This window comes from Octopus bimaculoides, chromosome 7 (genome assembly GCF_046866305.1).
Source record: "Octopus bimaculoides isolate indiv1 chromosome 7, ASM4686630v1, whole genome shotgun sequence".
NCBI classification, from domain to species: Eukaryota; Metazoa; Mollusca; class Cephalopoda; order Octopoda; family Octopodidae; genus Octopus; species Octopus bimaculoides.
In genome coordinates, this window is record NC_142934.1 from 112292931 (window position 1) to 112311782 (window position 18852).

Here is an 18852-nt window from a genome sequence, read left to right on the forward strand (position 1 = left end):
CCTACCTATGAAACGGAGGCTCAGACGTAAAAATTAAACTATCAAATGTCGGCCAACAATTTCAAGAATAATTATTGTGCTGAATGAGGATCCATAGCACCATGTATCGGTCTCTTTCTCTCTTTCTCTCTCTCTCTCTCTCTCTCCCATCTCTCTGTTTGCCTCTCTTCCTCTCTCTCCTAATCTCTCTGCCTGTCTCTCTTTCTCTCTCCCCATCGCTCAGTCTGCCTCCTTTTCTCTCTTTCTCTCCCTATCTCTCTGTCCGACTCTCTTCCTCTCTCTCTCTCTCTCTCTCTCTCTCTTCCCATCTCGCTTTCTTCCTCTCTCTCGCCATCTCTCTGTCTGCCTCTCTTCCTCTCTCTCGCCATCGCTCTGTCTGTCTCCTTTTCTCTCTCTCTCTCTCTCTCTCTCTCTCTCTCTCTCTCTCTCTCTCCTCTCTCTCTCTCACGCACACACACAAACACCCTCTACTTCATTCCATAGCCCAATCACAGTGGTTAAATTTAAATGAACTAAACCATTCATTCAGCAGTTGTCAATTGATACGGATCGATCTCTTAAATTATACATGAATGTATACACATTTACACACACCTATATACACATACACATATACAATCTTATATTCTTTTATTTGCTTATTGGTTTCAGACATAGGGCTGCGGCCATGCTAGAGCACCGCCTTTAAACACTTTGTCGATCATATCGACTCCATTATTTATTTAAGTCTGGCATTATTTTATTAATTCTATTTATCGAACCGCTAATGTACGGGAACTAAGCAACAACACCGGTTTTTAAGCAATGTAAACGTCAACACAGGCACACACAGGCACACACTCACACATACACACGTGTATGTGCACGCTCGCGTGTGTGTATAAGTATGTTTATATACATATATATCTTATTTTTTACATTTTTTTCTAGCTTCAGTAATTAGACTGCGACCATGCTGGGGCACTGCCTTAAGTCCGGGACCTCTCGCACCCTAAGCGACAATTATACCCCTAGACCAACGAACCGTTTACACACACACATACACACACGCACACATACACACACGCACACATACACACACGCACACATACACACACGCACACATACACACACACATATCGGAAGTATAGAGTGTTATATATCTATTACGGCCGATCTTACCGATCAGTTTCGCGCTAGGGATTCAACAGAGTGATAGGTAACAATACGATTATGTAACCCTGCGCTCATCAGAGGTAGTCGATATGGAATGAAACATTTCATTCTATATCGACTACCTTGTTTTACTTGTTTTTCTCATCCATTACATGTGTGTGTATGTGTGCATATTTTTGTTCACACTCACACACACACACACACACACACACACACACACATTAACAAAGATACTAAATTTCATCATTAGAATGTAGATAACAAAAGCAATGTCATGTTGAGGTTGAGAATAGTATCATGTATTTCTACAGATTGTATTTGCAAAGTACGTGTTAGCTGGTTGATTTCTTTTTCTGGAAAGCCTCACTTTTCGAGATCGTTACTTGAGCATTTATTAACAAAATCAAGTGCACCTGTTATCATTGGTAAAAATGTGAATTTATAATCTGGGTGTAGAACCTGAATGTTTCGAAGCTTTTGTCTTCGATTTTCTAAGAGATATTCAGATCAGCCGGTCACCTGACCTCTTATGCTCAGTACCACTATGCATCTAATCTGCTGCACTGTTATTTTGCCATTCGTACTATACTGCTATGCTATTCATACCGGTATATCGCCATACAACTATCCTTCTACACCCTTATGCTGCTGTACTGCTATTCCTCAACGTTGATTCATGACCAATGAAGAAATTACAAAGTGTTGTTTATGCAGCACTTAGAAGAATCCTTCGAACATAATAATTGATATCAATAGTGTTTGCTGATCAATGTATTTTGAGTAGATTCATTCATTGCTGCACTCGGTCACCAGATGGCACTGCTATTTATTTTATTGTATTTAATTTATTTATTACGTCCATGAATGGCAGCAACCCCTGTCTGAATCCATCCGGTAAAAAATCAAATTCAAAATATTTTTGCTTTGTAAATATTTTTTCTACTTTAGTATTTATTTATTTATTGGCTTTGACATGACAATTACTTAATTAAATCATTAAATCATTACTTATTAAGTAACTGAGTCTCCCTGTGTTATTTCCTGCTATTATTACTACTACTACTACTACGATGGCCCTTGCTCTTCTAGACATGACAATCTTTTGGACTGCAAGAAATACCAGTCAAATCTCACTAAAATATCATTCTCCCACCTTAAAAAAACACGATACATAAATATTAGATCCTTAAAAATGTTGGATTGTCATAACGCCCGCTTTGGTATACAGTATACTTAGTAAAACCAGTAAAGACTCAACTATCTCTGACCGCCTACTATCGTACTCTCTTTATTTATAGTGACTAGGTTATTCCATTCGTCACGTAGGAGGAGTGTACCATAATTAATAATTCCCTACAACATCTCCCCTTTTAAGTTTTTCTTAGGAAGTGTCGTTTTATTCAGCAATAATCTTTTATTCCCCCACCTCTCTTTTTTGAGGTTTTTTGGGTTTTTTTTTGGTACAATTGATACTTTCTTCCCTTGGCTCTATTTTCAGGAACTTTGTTTTCTTTTTCTCTCACTTGTACACCTGGATTCAATCACCTGCACTGATGTTGGTACTTGGAACGTATCATACAACCATTCTGTCGGTTTCTCCAACTTCTTTGGTTCATTTTCCACGAATCTTTTTTTCAGTTGGTTCCTGTATCTCTTTTGTATGCGTTTTCTGCTTCTTACCCAATACATCACTTTACTTATGCATTTGGTAATTACGCCATCTTCTCAACTCTGCTTTCCATTCTTATATGCTGTCATATACACCTTTTCACCAACTTTAAAGAATCTTGCTATGTCTTCCCTAGCAAAAACTTATTTTACATTCCTTGCAAACATCAGCTCTACTTGTGAGCTACCCGCTGGTGTATTCGGATTTGATGTCACACGATACACTCTTAAGAATTGTTGTAGAGCTACCTCAGTCGTGACTTCCTTATTCGATTTTCTTAGGGCTCTTTTGAAGGTATAGACAAAGCGTTCTGCCTGTCCATTAGATCTGGGATGGTATGGCACCGTAGGTATATGTTCTACCGCAAACGTTTCACAAAATTTTATTAATTCGCTAGACACAAATTGCGTTCCATTGTCTGACATTATCTTGTCTGGGATGCCAAATCTTGCAAACAATTCGTGTAAAATATTTATCACAGTTGAAGAGGTTGGTTTTTTACACTTGCAAATTTCAGGCCATTTCGAAAAACTATCAACTTCCACTACTAAGTAGTATGAACCGTTTAACGGACCAGCGAAATCAATGTGCAGTCTCGACCACGGAACATCTACTTTTGGACAATGTTTACTTTTTCTCCCGTGTAAAAATCAGGCATTTGAACATATCTGGCGTTAATTCGTCCAGTTCAAACTTCTCGCTTTCCTTGTTTACTCTACCAGCATATGTGGTGTAGTCCTCGTTGTTGTTTTTCTCTATGTTCAGACACTTCCAACGTGTGTTGAACAATGAGCTTTTTTCACTGAAAATTTTAACACAATATATCTATTGTGTCATTAAAGTTATTGGTTTTCTTGAGAGTGCATAATTGCTGTATCGTCCATGTTCTGTTGTCGCCAGTTTTCTCAAGGTTAAGCGCGTTTACATCTCGTGGTCCCAATCTTTAAATCCTTTATCGGAGATTTGCTAATGTCTTCTGTAGTATGCTTGGAAGGTAACTCCTTCGTCAGGTTCGTATTTGAACTCTGTTATGGAGTTCGCCACTCAGTCTGTCGAGAACACTTTTTATGACTTTCCTGACGACTTCAATAATTGCAGCATTTGTTGCTGTAATATTATTTGTTGTTGCTGTTGCAGGTCTATCTGCTGCTGCTGCTGCTGTTGATGCTGTTTTTGCAACTCGAGCAAACCGGCCAACAAATTTTCCATAATTTTACGATTTTTTTTTTTCCATAAAATTCGCTCAGCAAAATCTTTTGTGAGTTTGTTAACTCCTCGTGAGTTGCTAATTCCTCGTGAGCTGTTCAAATCCTCGTCGCCGCTGTTATATTCCCTGAAATGTTGGATTGTTATAACGCCTTCTTCGGTGTACAGCATACTTAGTAAAACCAGTAAAGACACGACTATCTCTGACCGCCTACTACGTACTCTCTTTACTGATAGTGACTAAGTTATTCCATTCGTCACGTGGGTGGGGTGTACCATTATTACTAGTTCCCTACAACAATAAATGATGTAGTCCTAGATAAATTTAAGAAGACAAGATAGTCACGGTTGTAACACCTTCCATTATAGATTTGTCAATGAGAAATGACTTGGAGTTAAGCAACGACAGCAAAAGTGACGACAACGACAACGAGTGAAAGAGGGAGTCTATGAGACCCTGGTTCTCAACTGGGTTCCATATGACCCCTGGGGATACGTGTAAGATTTTGCGGAATCCACGCATGCAAAATAGTAAATTAGATGTATATAGGAGTATTTTACGGGTCCGTGAAAAGATTTTGGCTTGGCCGTATTAATTGCAGGAGACAACTACGCTTATTTCTCTAACATTTAACATAGTTTAATATGTTTCCAGCCACTGAAACATGTTCGCTCGATGAGTTCTCTTGCGAACCTACACAAGCGGATGGGTGAAAAACAGGAATTTTGAAAGAAGTATCTGTATAACTCTCTTTTAAATACTGAATGGCTCAAGGAGCCATAGAATGAGATAGTAATCCAAAGGTCAAAAAAAAAAAGAAACAAAAATAAATAATTGAGAACCTTTATTCTGGGTTGCTACTTGACTTTCAAGAAAGAGTTTAAAATCTCTTCCAAAACACACTCAACCACCTTAAAAGGGAAAGAGGATATTTACAGCCATGATTATGTAGCCATCGATACGATAGCTTAAAGAAAAACTTGTCAATGTTAGTGGCTGTGTGGTAAGTAGCTTGCTCACCAACCACATGGTTCCGGGTTCAGTCCCACTACGTGGCACTTTGGGCAAGTGTCTTCTACTATAGCCTCGGGCCGACCAAAGCCCTGTGAGTGGATTTGGTAGACGGAAACTGAAAGAAGCCCGTCGTAGATATGTATATGTATATATGTGTGTGTGTGTTTGTGTGTCTGTTTATCCCCCACCCCCAACATCGCTTGACAACTGATGCTGGTGTGTTTACGTCCCCGTAACTTAGAGGTTCGGCAGAAAAGACCAATAGAATAAATACTAGGCTTCCAAGGAATAAGTCCTGGGGTCGATTTGCTCGACTAAAGGCGGTGCTCCAGCATGGCCGCGGTCAAATGACTGAAACAAGTAAAAGAATGAAAGAGTAATGTTGGTCATTGAATACATTTTCTCATCGGTGAATTCCAGTAGGAGCGATTTGTTGGGTAGCAGAGTAAACCATAAAAACAAAAACAACAGCAACTACCCTTTCTACATTAGACACAATGCTGAAATATGGGGAAGGGGGTAATCTACTGCATCGACCCCCCCCCCCCCAGTGCTCAACAAGTACTGATTTTATTGACCCCGAAGGACGAAAGACAAAGTCGACGTCGGTAGAATTTGATGTCTTAACGTAGAGACGGACGAAAAACCACTAAGCATTTTGTCCGGCATGCTAACGTTTCTTATTTCTTATTTCTTTACTGCCTACAAGGGGCTACACACAGAGGGGAAAAACAAGGATAGACAAACGGATTAAGTCGATTATATCGACCTCAGTGCGTAACTGGTACTTATTTAATCGACCCCGAAAGGATGAAAGGCAAAGTCGACATCGGTGGAATTTGAACTCAGAACATAGCGGCAGACGAAATACCGCTAAGCATTTCGTCCGGCGTGCTAACATTTCTGCCGCCCTAACAACAACAGCAATGAGAGCAGCAACAACAACAACAACATCAACAACAACAATTACTGTTGTTATTGTTGTTGATGTTGTTGTTGTTATTATTATTATTATTATATTATTACTATTATTATTATTCTATGTTTGACTTTTGCTTTGCATTTGTACAAGTTGGCTCCAAGTCTCACTCGGAGACCTCAAGAGACAACAAGTTAGAAGTTCATGTTGGTGTTATGCCTAGGGTGTCGTATATTTGGTTTTGTAGATAGTATTGTTCTAGAGAATGCTTAAGAAATCAAGAAAATTATGAGTTTGTTTTAAAATCTGAGATTACAAAGACAGCATTTTACGTAGGATATGGGCAGTTGCTATCATTCCTATGGCATCTATTATTATTACTGTTGTTATCATTATTATTATAGTAATAATTCTTTCAAATTTTGACGGAAGGCCAGGAATTTTAGTGGGGTAAGTCGAATACATCCCCCCTCCCGTGCTCAAATGATATACTTATTTTATTAAACCCGAAAGGATAAAAGGCAAATAATAATAATAATAATAATAATAATAATAATAATAATAATAATAATAATAATAATAATAATAATAAAGGCACTATAAAATCAAAACCGCTGACAAATGGTATAAACCCCATCCTGAAGCTGTGACTAAGGGAGAAAATGTGTTGATTCTCTGGGACTTCGCCGTACATACCGACAAAATTTAAAAGGCTAAACCGGATATTATTATAAAAGACCAGACGAAGAAGACGTGTTTATTAATTGACATGAGTATTCCCTCTGATCATAATATAGCAGCGAAAGAATTTGACAAGATCAGTAAATATAAAGACTTGCAAATAGAAATTGAAAAAATGTGGCACCTCAAGGCGACTACCATACCAGTGATTGTAGGATCTCTAGGAATGATAAAAAAAAAAAGGTACTGGAACCTATTTGAAAATGATACCAGGCTTACCATCCCTACAGGAAGTGCAAAAAATCATGTTAACTGGAACGACTCATGTACTGAGAAGAGCATTATCGCTGTGAAAACAACATCCATTCATGAATTTTTTTTTTTTTTTTTTTTTAATACATATTTTACCTGTGAATTTGCGTGTGTAAACTGGGAATGCATACAATGAGCTTCTCTGCCCCAGGTGTACGGAAAACAATCGGCGAGAAATGGAAGAAAATTTGAAGAAAGAAGAAAAAAAACAACATAATAATAATAATAATAATAATAATAATAATAATAATAATAATAATAATAGCAATAATAATAATAATAATAATAATAATACCTGTGAATTTGCGTGTGTAAACTGGGAATGCTTACAGCGAGTTTCTCTGCCCTAGGTGTACGGAAAACACTCGGCGAGAAATGGAAGAAAATTTGAAGAAAGAAGAAAAAATCAATAAATAAATAATAATGGTAATAATAAAAATAATAATAATAATAATAATAATAATAATAATAATAATAATAATAATAATAATAATAACAATAATAATAATAATGTTCTTTACTATGTCTTCTATTTCAGGATGGACGAACAGCTCTGGCAATGGCAGCTGTCTCATCGAAAGACGATGTGGTGAAACTTCTTGTGTCCAAGAAAGCAGATGCCTTAATAGCTGGAGGTGTAAGTACCCTTTAAAACAGATTTTATTTATGAAATCAATTCTGCGCTGCAGCTTATGCAGAATAGAAATTATACACTTTAAGAATATGAAGCCAATATTTTAAACAAACATTCTTGATTGATTTCGTCATGCTTTCATATACGAAGCTATCCACGCTTGATTATACCCGGATTATACCCCGATCAGGCATACCTGTATTCAATCATACAATCGTGCAAATCTTTCTAAACGATTGCCGCCTCTTTTGCTTCCTCGTTGTCAATGGAATTTCTGACACTCTGTCCATGACATCCCAGGTGACTATGCAGCCCCAATGCAAATTTCAATAACTGCATTTTCAGCAAATTCAGCCTACACATATAGGCGTTGGAGTGGCTGTGTGGTAAGTAGCTTGCTTACCAACCACATGGTTCCGGGTTCAGTCCCACTGCGTGGCACCTTGGGCAAGTGTCTTCTACTATAGCCTCGGGCCGACCAAAGCCTTCTGAGTGGATTTGGTAGACGGAAACTGAAAGAAGACCGTCGTATATATATATATATATATATATATATGTATGTGTGTGTGTGTGTGTGTGTGTGTGTGTGTGTGTGTGTCTGTGTTTGTCCCCCCAACATCACTTGACAACCGATGCTGGTGTGTTTACGTCCCCGTAACTTAGCGATTCGGCAAAAGAGACCGATAGAATAAGTTCTAGGCTTCCAAAGAATAAGTCCTGGGGTCGATTTGCTCGACTAAAGGCGGTGCTCCAGCATGGCCACAGTCAAATGACTGAAACAAGTAAAAGAGTAAAAGAGAGAGAGAGTACATCACGACTCTTCCATTGTCACAGGTCTTTCGGTTAATGGAATCACTAATGAGGTCACAATGAAGAGACATCTGTACATCATTGGCTCATATGATGAGCGCTTGTGCGACACGAGCGTCACATTCGGAGTCTCTGCGGTTAGTACCCAGTGACAGGCCGGAGCAAGATGAACAGTAAATCATGTAAAACCGCAAGATTTACACCAGAGTGTCCCTCTCCACGAAGGATGCTGTGAGAACAACTAGGCACTAATCACTCCCAGTGATTTTAGTTGGATGGTTGTGGACTCGCCTGAGTTCATCCACCCTTTTACGGGTCTTGTCTTTCATCCCGTTTGGTGTGCAAAAAGTATGCTACTATCCAAGCAGGCTTGGCGGTGATACAGGTTTAGTTGCCGACGACCCGACTATGCAACAGATTGAATTACATGTTACTAGTAGCGCTCGAGAGCGACCAGGCATGACATATAGTCATACATACATACATACATACACGCAGAGATAGACATGCCAACATATATACACACACATATATATATACTTACAGATTGAATTACATGCTACACACACACACACATATACACACGTTACACACACATACATACACACATGTTACACACACACATACATACACACATACACACATACACACATACATACACACACACACACACACACTCCTACTCATACAGATGTAAACTGATACGTTTTTGTATATATGCATTTTTATGTTTTTTATGTATTTTGTATTTGTACGACTATGCATGCATATGGAGGTGTTTGTGCGTGTGTGTGAGTTTGTGCATGTGTGTGTGTGTACTGCAGTATTTGTGCATAGAGATACTATCAAAATAGCCTCTAAACCTTGAAAACACAGAAGCCAGCTATAAGCTTCGAGACTTACAACATTCGCCCTCGTATGACACGACATAGACCCCCATCGTTCATTTTCTTTTTCTTTTCCTGTCTCTCTTTTCATATAAATCCACCAATTTCTTCTTTTCTTATAAATCTATTCATCAAAACAAAAAGATAGTGTAAGACATACGATGCCTTCTTGACTCCTTCATATCATCCCTCACTTATGTTTTTCTTGTTCAGCCACAGGTCAATTGAGCCATCAAACCATATAAATTTTGCACTGCACACAAATGCCTCTTAATTCAAATCTACCGAAATGTCTAAACATTTGTAGCACCACTTCCTTGGGATTTTTTCCACATTTTTCTACTTTTTTCTTTATTCATTTCTCCTCCATTTTGTCTTCTTTCTCCTCACTCTCTTTCTCCTCCTCCTATCCATCTCTTTCTCTCTCGTCATTATAATCTTCGTTTTCTTCTTCTCCTCCTCCTCCTCCTTCTTCCTCTTTTCTCCTTCCCCCGTTACTACCAGCCATGAGAATGATGATGATGATGATGAGCATGGCGCTTGTCATTCTTCTTTCCTTTCTAATTCTTCTTTTCCTTCTTATTAATCTTCTACGTTTCCTTCTCTCGGCCCCCCACCTACGTCTTCTTCCGTTTTACTTCTGCTTTTTCTGCCTTCGTTCCACTTCTCAGTTTATTGTCTCCTTTTTCTTTACAGCTCTCTATTTTTTGTATTTTTATTTTTAAAAATTCCTTTATTCCTCTCTTCTCTTTCCTTTGCCCACACATTATTAACTACCAATACGTTTGACCAATAAACCTTGTCAAAGTTTGTAACCATTAATCTCTGCTTCATAAATCGTCTGAGGACCGGATACGAGAAACCTCGACCAACGACCCACACAGCCTCACCTTTAAATAAACAACATCATTCTACTGTACTTAACAATACTGAGTGCATTTTCGCTTAATTGCAAAGCATACTAATGCAAATCCACCATATCCTATAGTACAGTTTCTCTATTACTATAATCCTTTGTATTTATATAACTATATATACATATAGGCACAGCCGTGACTGTGTTGTAAGAAGCTTGCTTCCCAATCAAATAGTTCCTGGTTCAGTCCCACTGCGTAGCACCTTGAGCAAGTATCTTCTACTATAGCCTTGGGCTGACCAAAGCCTTGTGAGTGGATTTGGTAGACAGAAACTGTGTTTGTCCCCCACCCCACGCCGATGCTAGTGTGTTTATGTCCCCGTAACTTAGCGGTTCGGCAAAAAATACCGATAGAATAAGTACTAGGCTTACAAAGAATAAATCATGGGGTCGATTTGTTCGACTAAATGCTGTGCTCCAGTATGGCCGCAGTCAAATGATTGAAACAAGTAAGAGAGAGTAAAAGAATATGTCTGCTTCCCCCTCTCTTTCTCTCTCTCTTAATTTATATAAGTCTGTGTGTGCGCGCGTGTATGAATATACACACACACACACACACACACACACACACACACACACACACACACACACACACACACACATATATATATATATATACATATATATATATATATATATATATATATATATATGCGCGTGTGAGTAAATAAACGAAAGAAGGGCACTCAAAACATTTATTGGGAGTTACATGTATAGATCAGACTCCTTGGTACTCTGAGTTTCAGGCGTGTGGCTAGTTTTCAGACCTCAATGGCTGAAGACTAGATACACGCTTGAAACTCTTTCTCTCTCTCTCTGTATATATATATATATATATATATATATATATATATATATATATAGGCTAGTAGAGTTAGACGATGGAATAACCGTCTAAGGGATAAAAGTATCCGTTATACTACCGGTATAATTACCTATGTTAACCCTGGACATACATATAAGCATATCATGCTCATAGGTTACAGGAAATGACAAAGATAGACATGAGTTTATCAGGAATGAAATTTAAAGTAAACAGAAAATGGAGAAATATTGATCAACAACAACTGACTTACATCAATTATTATTTTTTAATTCAATACAAATAGACTGTATCCCATCTAACAGCTGTTTCTGCTTCCAATGGTATACGGTATTGCCATTGAAAATTCTTAAAATAATGCTCATTATATTTGGTAATACATCCGATCTGGAACACGGAGCTTCATCAGAGTGAAGAAAAATACATAAAAGAAAAGAAGAGCCTCGAGAAGAAGATGAAAGGCTGAATATGTTTAAATCATACCCGTTTGTTTATGTGTCGCTTTCGGACTTTGAGTAAATGACTAAACTTAAAATAGTAATTGGTGGGTTAATTTATCTATGGGGGTAACAGGGTGGATAAGTAATAAAAAAAATTTACAATAACGGGATACGCCAATAGGTTTAGAGAAAGAGGGAGTGAGAGTGCCATAACGTTTTGAAGTAATCATAATTGTTCTTAATAATTTTCCATACTTTTATTTATTTTATTTTTTTATTTTCATCTACTCTTCTAACGGTCTTAATAGCTTGACCTCTGTTTTTAAATTCAACTGACCAATTATATCGAACGCTGGACCTTGGTCTATCCCATTACGGGCAATAGGTAGTTGGACTTTATGACATGTCAGTAAGTAAATAATTGAAATTAATTGTTGGGCACTATATTATGATTAACTATTAATTAGTACTATAAGCATAATTATTAACAACTATTATGATTGCTCCTTTGCTTTTCAAAATACAATTTTCCTCACTTGTTTATATTTGCATAAATGTTTTCTGAATCTACTTTAGTAAAAAATATACGTATGTTTTCGTCAAATACTTACTTTGCGCAGCTCAACGTATGTAAGTAACAAGCCTTTAACTCTCCAACGCGGAGTATAAGCCACTTATAATTGCATTCCATGTCGCATAATTTTTCGCTTCTGTTCTTATACTCTGCCATGAATGTCCCCCTTTCTCTAGTTCTTTTTGTGTTGATCTACGCCACAAGTTCTTAGGTCTACCCCTCTTTCTATATCCATCCGGATTCCACTGTAAAGCGCTTTTCGCTGCATTTGGTGTGTCCTTTCTAGTTGTGCTACCAATCCACTTCCACTTTTTCTTAAATATTTGCTCTCTAATCGGAACTTGATTTGTTCTTTGCCATAGCTCCATATTGCTTATGTTTTCAACGTACGTATCACTCTATAAGTAATAGAACTTATATATGAAATACAAGACACTTCACTCTGTTTTTCAAGCATCTTTATCTCGTTTTCTTTTTCTTCTTTTTGCAGCCCAAGAAGAACATACCGCTGCACTGGGCAAGTTCAAAACCTAACCCAACGATAGGTATCATTACCTGCCTATTAAAATCCGTCGGTGCTGACACGACTTTAAATACCAATCAGGTTCGATAAACAACGTCAACGCTTCTTCTCTGTCTCCTTTTCCGTCGTTGTTAATATTTTTTTCCTCCTCATCATAAACGTAATTATCATAATCCTATCGGTTGCTTCGTCCATCCTGTTTAACATTGCTTCATTCGCATGAACGTTTTACTATTCTTTCAGTGTTGTGGACTTTATCCTATATTTATCCTCATTTGTCATGTGTGTGTGCGTGTGTGGTAATCATAAATTAGGTTAGCACCGTTGTGAGTAGCCTAATTTGCATGTTTGGGCTTTTGATTGAACATCGTTGATTAAGTGATATCTATTTTATGCACTTCACATGGTTCGGGGTTCAGTCCCACTGTGTGGCACCTATGGCAAGTGTCTTCTGCCATAGCCTCGGGCCTACCAAAGTCATGTGAGTGGATTCGTGTGTCTGTGTTTGTCCCTCCGCCATTGCTTGACAATCGATGTTGGTGTGTTTACGTCCCCGTAACTTTGCGGTTCGGCAAAAGAGACCGATATATACATGTGTGTTTGTGTGTGTGTGTGTGTGTGTGTGTGTGTGTGTGTGTGTGTGTGTATTTGTGTGCGTGTGTGTGTGTGTGTGTGTGTTTAACTGTGTGTGTCTTTCAGTTTGTGTATCCCTTTACTGCTTGACAACCCGTGTTGATTTGTTTACATCCCTGAAACTTCGCGACTCGGCAAAAGAAATCGATAGAGTAAATACCAGACTTAGAAAAATAAGTACTGGTATTGGTTTGTTCAACTAAATGCTTTATCAGAACTTCGCTAACCTTTGTGGAAGAAGTTTCAGTCTAGTGTGTGCCCCCAATTACTTAACTAAAATTGTCTTCCCATCATTTATAAAGACCTTCCAAGTGGCCTATTCTGATCTCTTGGGTACCACTCGCAATTGCATGAGTTCATCTGTTGTCTTATTTCTTTATTGCTCACGAGGGGCTAAACATAGAGGAGACAAACAAGAACAGACAAAGGGACTAAGTCGATTATATCGACTCCAGTGCGTAACTGGTACTTAATTTATCGACCCCGAAAGGATGAAAGGCAAAGTCGACCTCGACGGACTTTGAACTCAGAACGTAACGGCAGACGAAATACTGCTAAGCATTTCGCCCGGTGTGCTAACCACTCGGCCAGCTCGCCGCCTGATGTGTTGTCTGTGAAGCCAATGATACGTCCAGCCCAGCAGGACTTTTCTTTCGTGGAAAACATGTCTTATCATGGGGAAATATGATTTTGCTTGAGAACAGGCGAAGCTCTATTAATAGAAATACAGATCTTACCCATGCCGCTTTACACACACACACACACACACACACACACACACACACACACACACACACATACGTACATAAATGCATTTGTTATTACAAACAAGAAAAAGAGAATTCAGTACATGACGCAGAGTATATGCATTTTATGTTATTGCTATTAGCTGTGATAGTTTGAGGAGTAAATACTGAAGGGCCTAGGGTTTCAGGCCAAGCAATTTGTCAACATTCTAGATCCTTGACTCAACCCTGAAGCAATTTCTGCTAATCTTAATACAAATTTGAGTGATGTTTCTCTGTTTCGTTTTTATGTTCGTTAACTTCTCTTAGACCGTTGGTGCAAGGACAACGAAACTCAAACCAGCAACTCGCCTTATCCCAAGGAATGTCCTAAGGAGGTCTATTATTTTAAGGCCCTACTGACTCCTATTTTTACTGCATTTTAAGCTAAATACATGGCATTGGCGACCAAATCGGAGCAATGACAATGAATTTCATACCATAAACCCCTAGGGAGTATCGTAAGGAGGTTCAATTTCTCAAGGCCGCTTAAATGGGGCCCCACTAACACTCCGCTCCTTTTTACTGCATTTATTTCTCTCCTACGCTTAATGATTAAACTATGACCAGTATCAGTGCTGATCACATTTGCAGAAATAAGTTTCATTACACAAGGGTAGAGGGGCCGCGATGCAGCCCGAAGGCCTCAAAGGTGCCCTCCGCAGGAGCCAGCCTGAATGCCCCCTGAAAGGCGACTTCAAGGCTAGTCTAAGAAATTACCCGACAATATTTTTTTTTTAACTCGCAACGGTTAAGAAGAGGATAAAAACTTGTAATCAGCTTGCATTGGTATTTACACCTCTGGAGCACGAGGGTATTTATAGCAACAGACATCATCATCACTGTTTTAACATCCACCCTCCCATTCCTGCATGGGTCGAATGGAGCTTATACACACACACATCTATGTGTGTATGTGTGTGTGTGTGTGTGTGTGTGTGTGTGTGTGTGTGTCTGTGTGTATCGAACTGCATTACCCAATGTAGCCCTTTTTAAAACGCGGGTGTTATTTAAAGATTTGGCGGTTGTTTCTTATTTCTGGAAGGCCCAACGACCACATAGAAGTCCATCCGTCTTCGCATTTCTTATTCTATGATATCTATGATTGATGCTTTTCGCAGCTCCGCTTTCCAACATGTTCTTTCAATGCAGGATTCCCACACAGCTTTGATGTTAGCTGTCCTATCTGATAATGTAGCCGCATGCAAGGAACTCATTCGAGTTGGGAATAAACAGCAACTATACATAAAAACTAAGGTATTATTATTATTATTATTATTATTATTATTATTATTATTATTATTATTATTATTATTATTATTGCCTTTGCACAGCTTCTAACGCTGGAGATGTACTACGGTGTCAGCTGTTCACTACCAGTGAACTAAGGTAACACCTCTTATTTTCCGAGCACCTTCCGGAGTATTCGAATGGTTCCAAGCAGTGGTGTTTTCTGCAAGTGCTCCACCCTTATTGCAGCCCCTATTTGTTCCTCGTACTTCTCGAGATTCTTGCTCACCGTTTCCAGGGCTCCGACAATTATTGATACTACCACTGCCTTTTTTCATCAACCACAACTACTTAACTTCCCAAGCTAACATTGGTCCCATGTCGGTGGACACGAGTGCGAAAATTCATATATATAAAAAAAAAAAGAAACCTTGCACCACGGTGATGCAAATAAACTCAAACGATGGTCAGTGAATTCTGGGTAGTTAAGCATTGTGGTTAGTCACTGATGCGCATTTTTGCTATACAAGCAAAACCTCGACTAATCGCCGGCCCGTATTGTCACAGATCAAACCGTGATAAACGTAACGTGGTTCACAATTGCGAGTACCGTGTTATCCTGGATCAGTGATGAACGAGTCAGTGATAAAAGAAGCTGCATGTACTATATTGTTCCACCATCTTTTTTATCTCTCTCTTTTGACTCAGACAATTGGTGATACGGCGTTACATATCGCTTGCCGGAAGAAAAACATTGAAATTTTGCGGTTGTTGGTCGAATCCGGAACTCCTGTGAATATTCAGAATGTGAGTTTTTGTCTACCTCAAAAACTAAAAATAAAGTTTTATTGAAATAAGACATAGTAAAACAGTATCGTTGTTGTTGCTGTTGTTTTTGTTGTTATTGTTGATGTTGTTGCTATCGTCCATGTGGTGGCCGTCGTCGTCCTTGTTGTCATCGCCTTGTTACTGTCGTTGTTGTTGCTACTGTTGCTTGAATTCTTATTCTCATCATGGCACACTATAAGTCTTCGGGGTTTGGGTTTTTTAGGGGCCAGGTTAATAAACTTCATTGTATTGATTTTTGCCCTTTATTGGTCTTCCCCTGTCTAACAACATTGAATATGATTTTTGTTGATATAAAATGCCGCTAGGAGACCCTAATATTCAGTGTCCGAAATACGTAGTGGTCACCTGCAATAGTCATTGCTTGTCAAAGGATATTCACTGGTGAAGATATACAAATGAGTCAGGTGATATTTTAAGAGATGTTGTAAATGATATCAGTATATAAATGTGTGTGTGTGTGTGTGTGTGTGTGTGTGTGTGTGTGTGTGTGTGTGTGTGTGTGTGTGTGTGTGTGTGTGTGTGTGTGTGTGTGTGTGTGTGTGTGTGTGTGTGTGTGAAGGCGAATGGCTCAGTGGTTAGAACGTCGAGCTTACGATTGTGAGTTTTCTATTCCCGGAACGGGCTGCGTGCTGTATTCTTGAACAAGACACTTCATTTTACGTTGCTCCAGTTCTACTCAGCTGTAGAAATGAGTTGCGACATCACTGGTGCCAAGCTGTATCGGCCGGCCTTTGCCTTTCTCGTGGTTAACATCAGTGACGTAGAGAGGGTAGGCTGGTATGCATGGGCGACTGCTGGTCTTCCACAAACAACCTGATTGGAGTGGAACTTTCCAGGTGCAATCCCATGGTCATTCATGACTGAAGGGGGTCCTATATGAAGGGGGTCTTTGTGTTTTCTTTTCTCATTGTGTTTAACGTTTTTTGTGATATCCTGTACCCATATATGCATGTATGTATACATATAGATGTAGGTATGTACATATATATTTGGATATATGCATATGTATGCATGTATAACTTTTATAAGTAATATTCTAAAAGAATATATAACTGAACTTATATTGAGTGCTCAATTATTTTGAGCAAATAAATGTGTATATATGTGTTTTTATATTATTAATAAATTCATAAACTTATCAATAATATACTCAGGAAATCAATATTTAATATTTCGAAAGACATACATCTTTTAGAATATTACTTATAAAAGTTATGCTTGGCTCCATATATAACGAGCACTTAATACTGAACTTATTCAACATGGAAAAACAATATTTAGGGATTTCATTGAAAGATATACCAATTCCATCTAATGACACTTATCTATTATTATTACTACAGAAAACAAATGACCTAATCAAAAGAATGAGATGGAAGGCATTCTTTTAAGAGCGGAATTACTGATAAGCTGATCTTTGGATCACTTTGTGATTATAGTAATATCCGCGAAACGATCGTAAGATATTTAACTCTTTAAATTTTAGGTTCTTTTATATTTTATATTTTAGACTTTACAATATTCATGCTTAGTTACGCATAAATTTTTATACGCATCTATATTCACACGTATATTTATCTACATTCAGATTTTTATACATATTGATATTTATATTTCGTATATTTATATTTTAAATTTTAAATTTATTATGTTGCCGCGTCATATTGGATGTATGTCTTTCGAAATATTAAATATTGATTTCCTGAGTATATTATTGATAAGTTTATGAATTTATTAATAATATAAAAACACATATGTATGTATGTACACAAAACTATGACTATTAACTATGATTAACTATGGCTAGTTTAGTTCGTTATTTTTCTTCTTGTTTTGCCTATGTGAGTTGCGGGTAACTGCTATCTGTTGGAGTTTCAGCATCTTTTAGCTGCTATTTCTGAACTTCGGTATGTGGTGAAGCAACCTGTTGCTGATCCCTTAATTTTGTTTATAAATGTATAAGAACTTTTAAATAAGTTCCACACCGATAATGGTGCTTACATACCGAAGGGCTTGGTAAAAATTATTAATTATTAATTTATTGATAAATTGATAATCCTTTACCCTTTTAATTGTAATAATTATGTATGTATATTGAAAGCAGTATTCCATCGTGAGACGCACCTGAATTCGAATTTCGAGGTCTCTGTTCACGGGTAATTAACCAACCCAATCTCATTGATCGCAGAAGGACTTCCTTGCAGTCTCTCCGCTACCTTCTTCATACGCTTTCCTCCAAATCAAATCAATAAAGACAGTTACATAACCAATACCTCAAATACACAAGCTTTAAATATACAGTTCCTCAAATATCCTGTGTTCTGTTTACTCAATGCTTAGTGTAAGCTTACGAATGTTATCCTATCGATTGTATTTTTAAACAATATTTCCTTTGATTTCAGAGCAATCTTCAGACTGTTCTACACTTAGGAGCATATGATGGAGACGAAGTGGTATTGAAATGCTTACAGCAACTACGTGCTGATCCTAACATCGGGGACAAGGTTTCAGTCAACACCGATCGTTTTCGCTTCTTTTTTTTTAGTCTTTTGTTTTGTTTTTTATTTGTTTATTTTTTTCGCAGAAATTTTAGTTCTGTCATTTATAATACATTATCAGCGTTTGATATAACTCACACACAAGCTAAAATATACAAATACAAAGTTATATTATATTATATTATATTATATATAAACTTAGACAGAGAAGGGGAAAATAGACGAAAACTGGGCAAAAACATGACGGACAGAAAATGGAGACAAAAACACGATACAAGGAACATTTGCAACTG

The 18852-nt window shown here is 37.8% G+C and overlaps 1 protein-coding gene across 1 annotated transcript in view; it reads left to right on the top strand.

Moving 5' to 3' along the window:
- The window catches only part of LOC106878539 (uncharacterized), a 197662-nt gene that overhangs the window by 78335 nt on the left and 100475 nt on the right, over nucleotides 1-18852 (top strand). The window contains exons 3-7 of the mRNA XM_089355785.1: nucleotides 7496-7594; nucleotides 12532-12645; nucleotides 15135-15239; nucleotides 15921-16019; nucleotides 18464-18565. Coding sequence (XP_089211911.1) covers nucleotides 7496-7594; nucleotides 12532-12645; nucleotides 15135-15239; nucleotides 15921-16019; nucleotides 18464-18565 — 519 coding nt within the window. The remainder of the gene's footprint in view (nucleotides 1-7495; nucleotides 7595-12531; nucleotides 12646-15134; nucleotides 15240-15920; nucleotides 16020-18463; nucleotides 18566-18852) is intronic.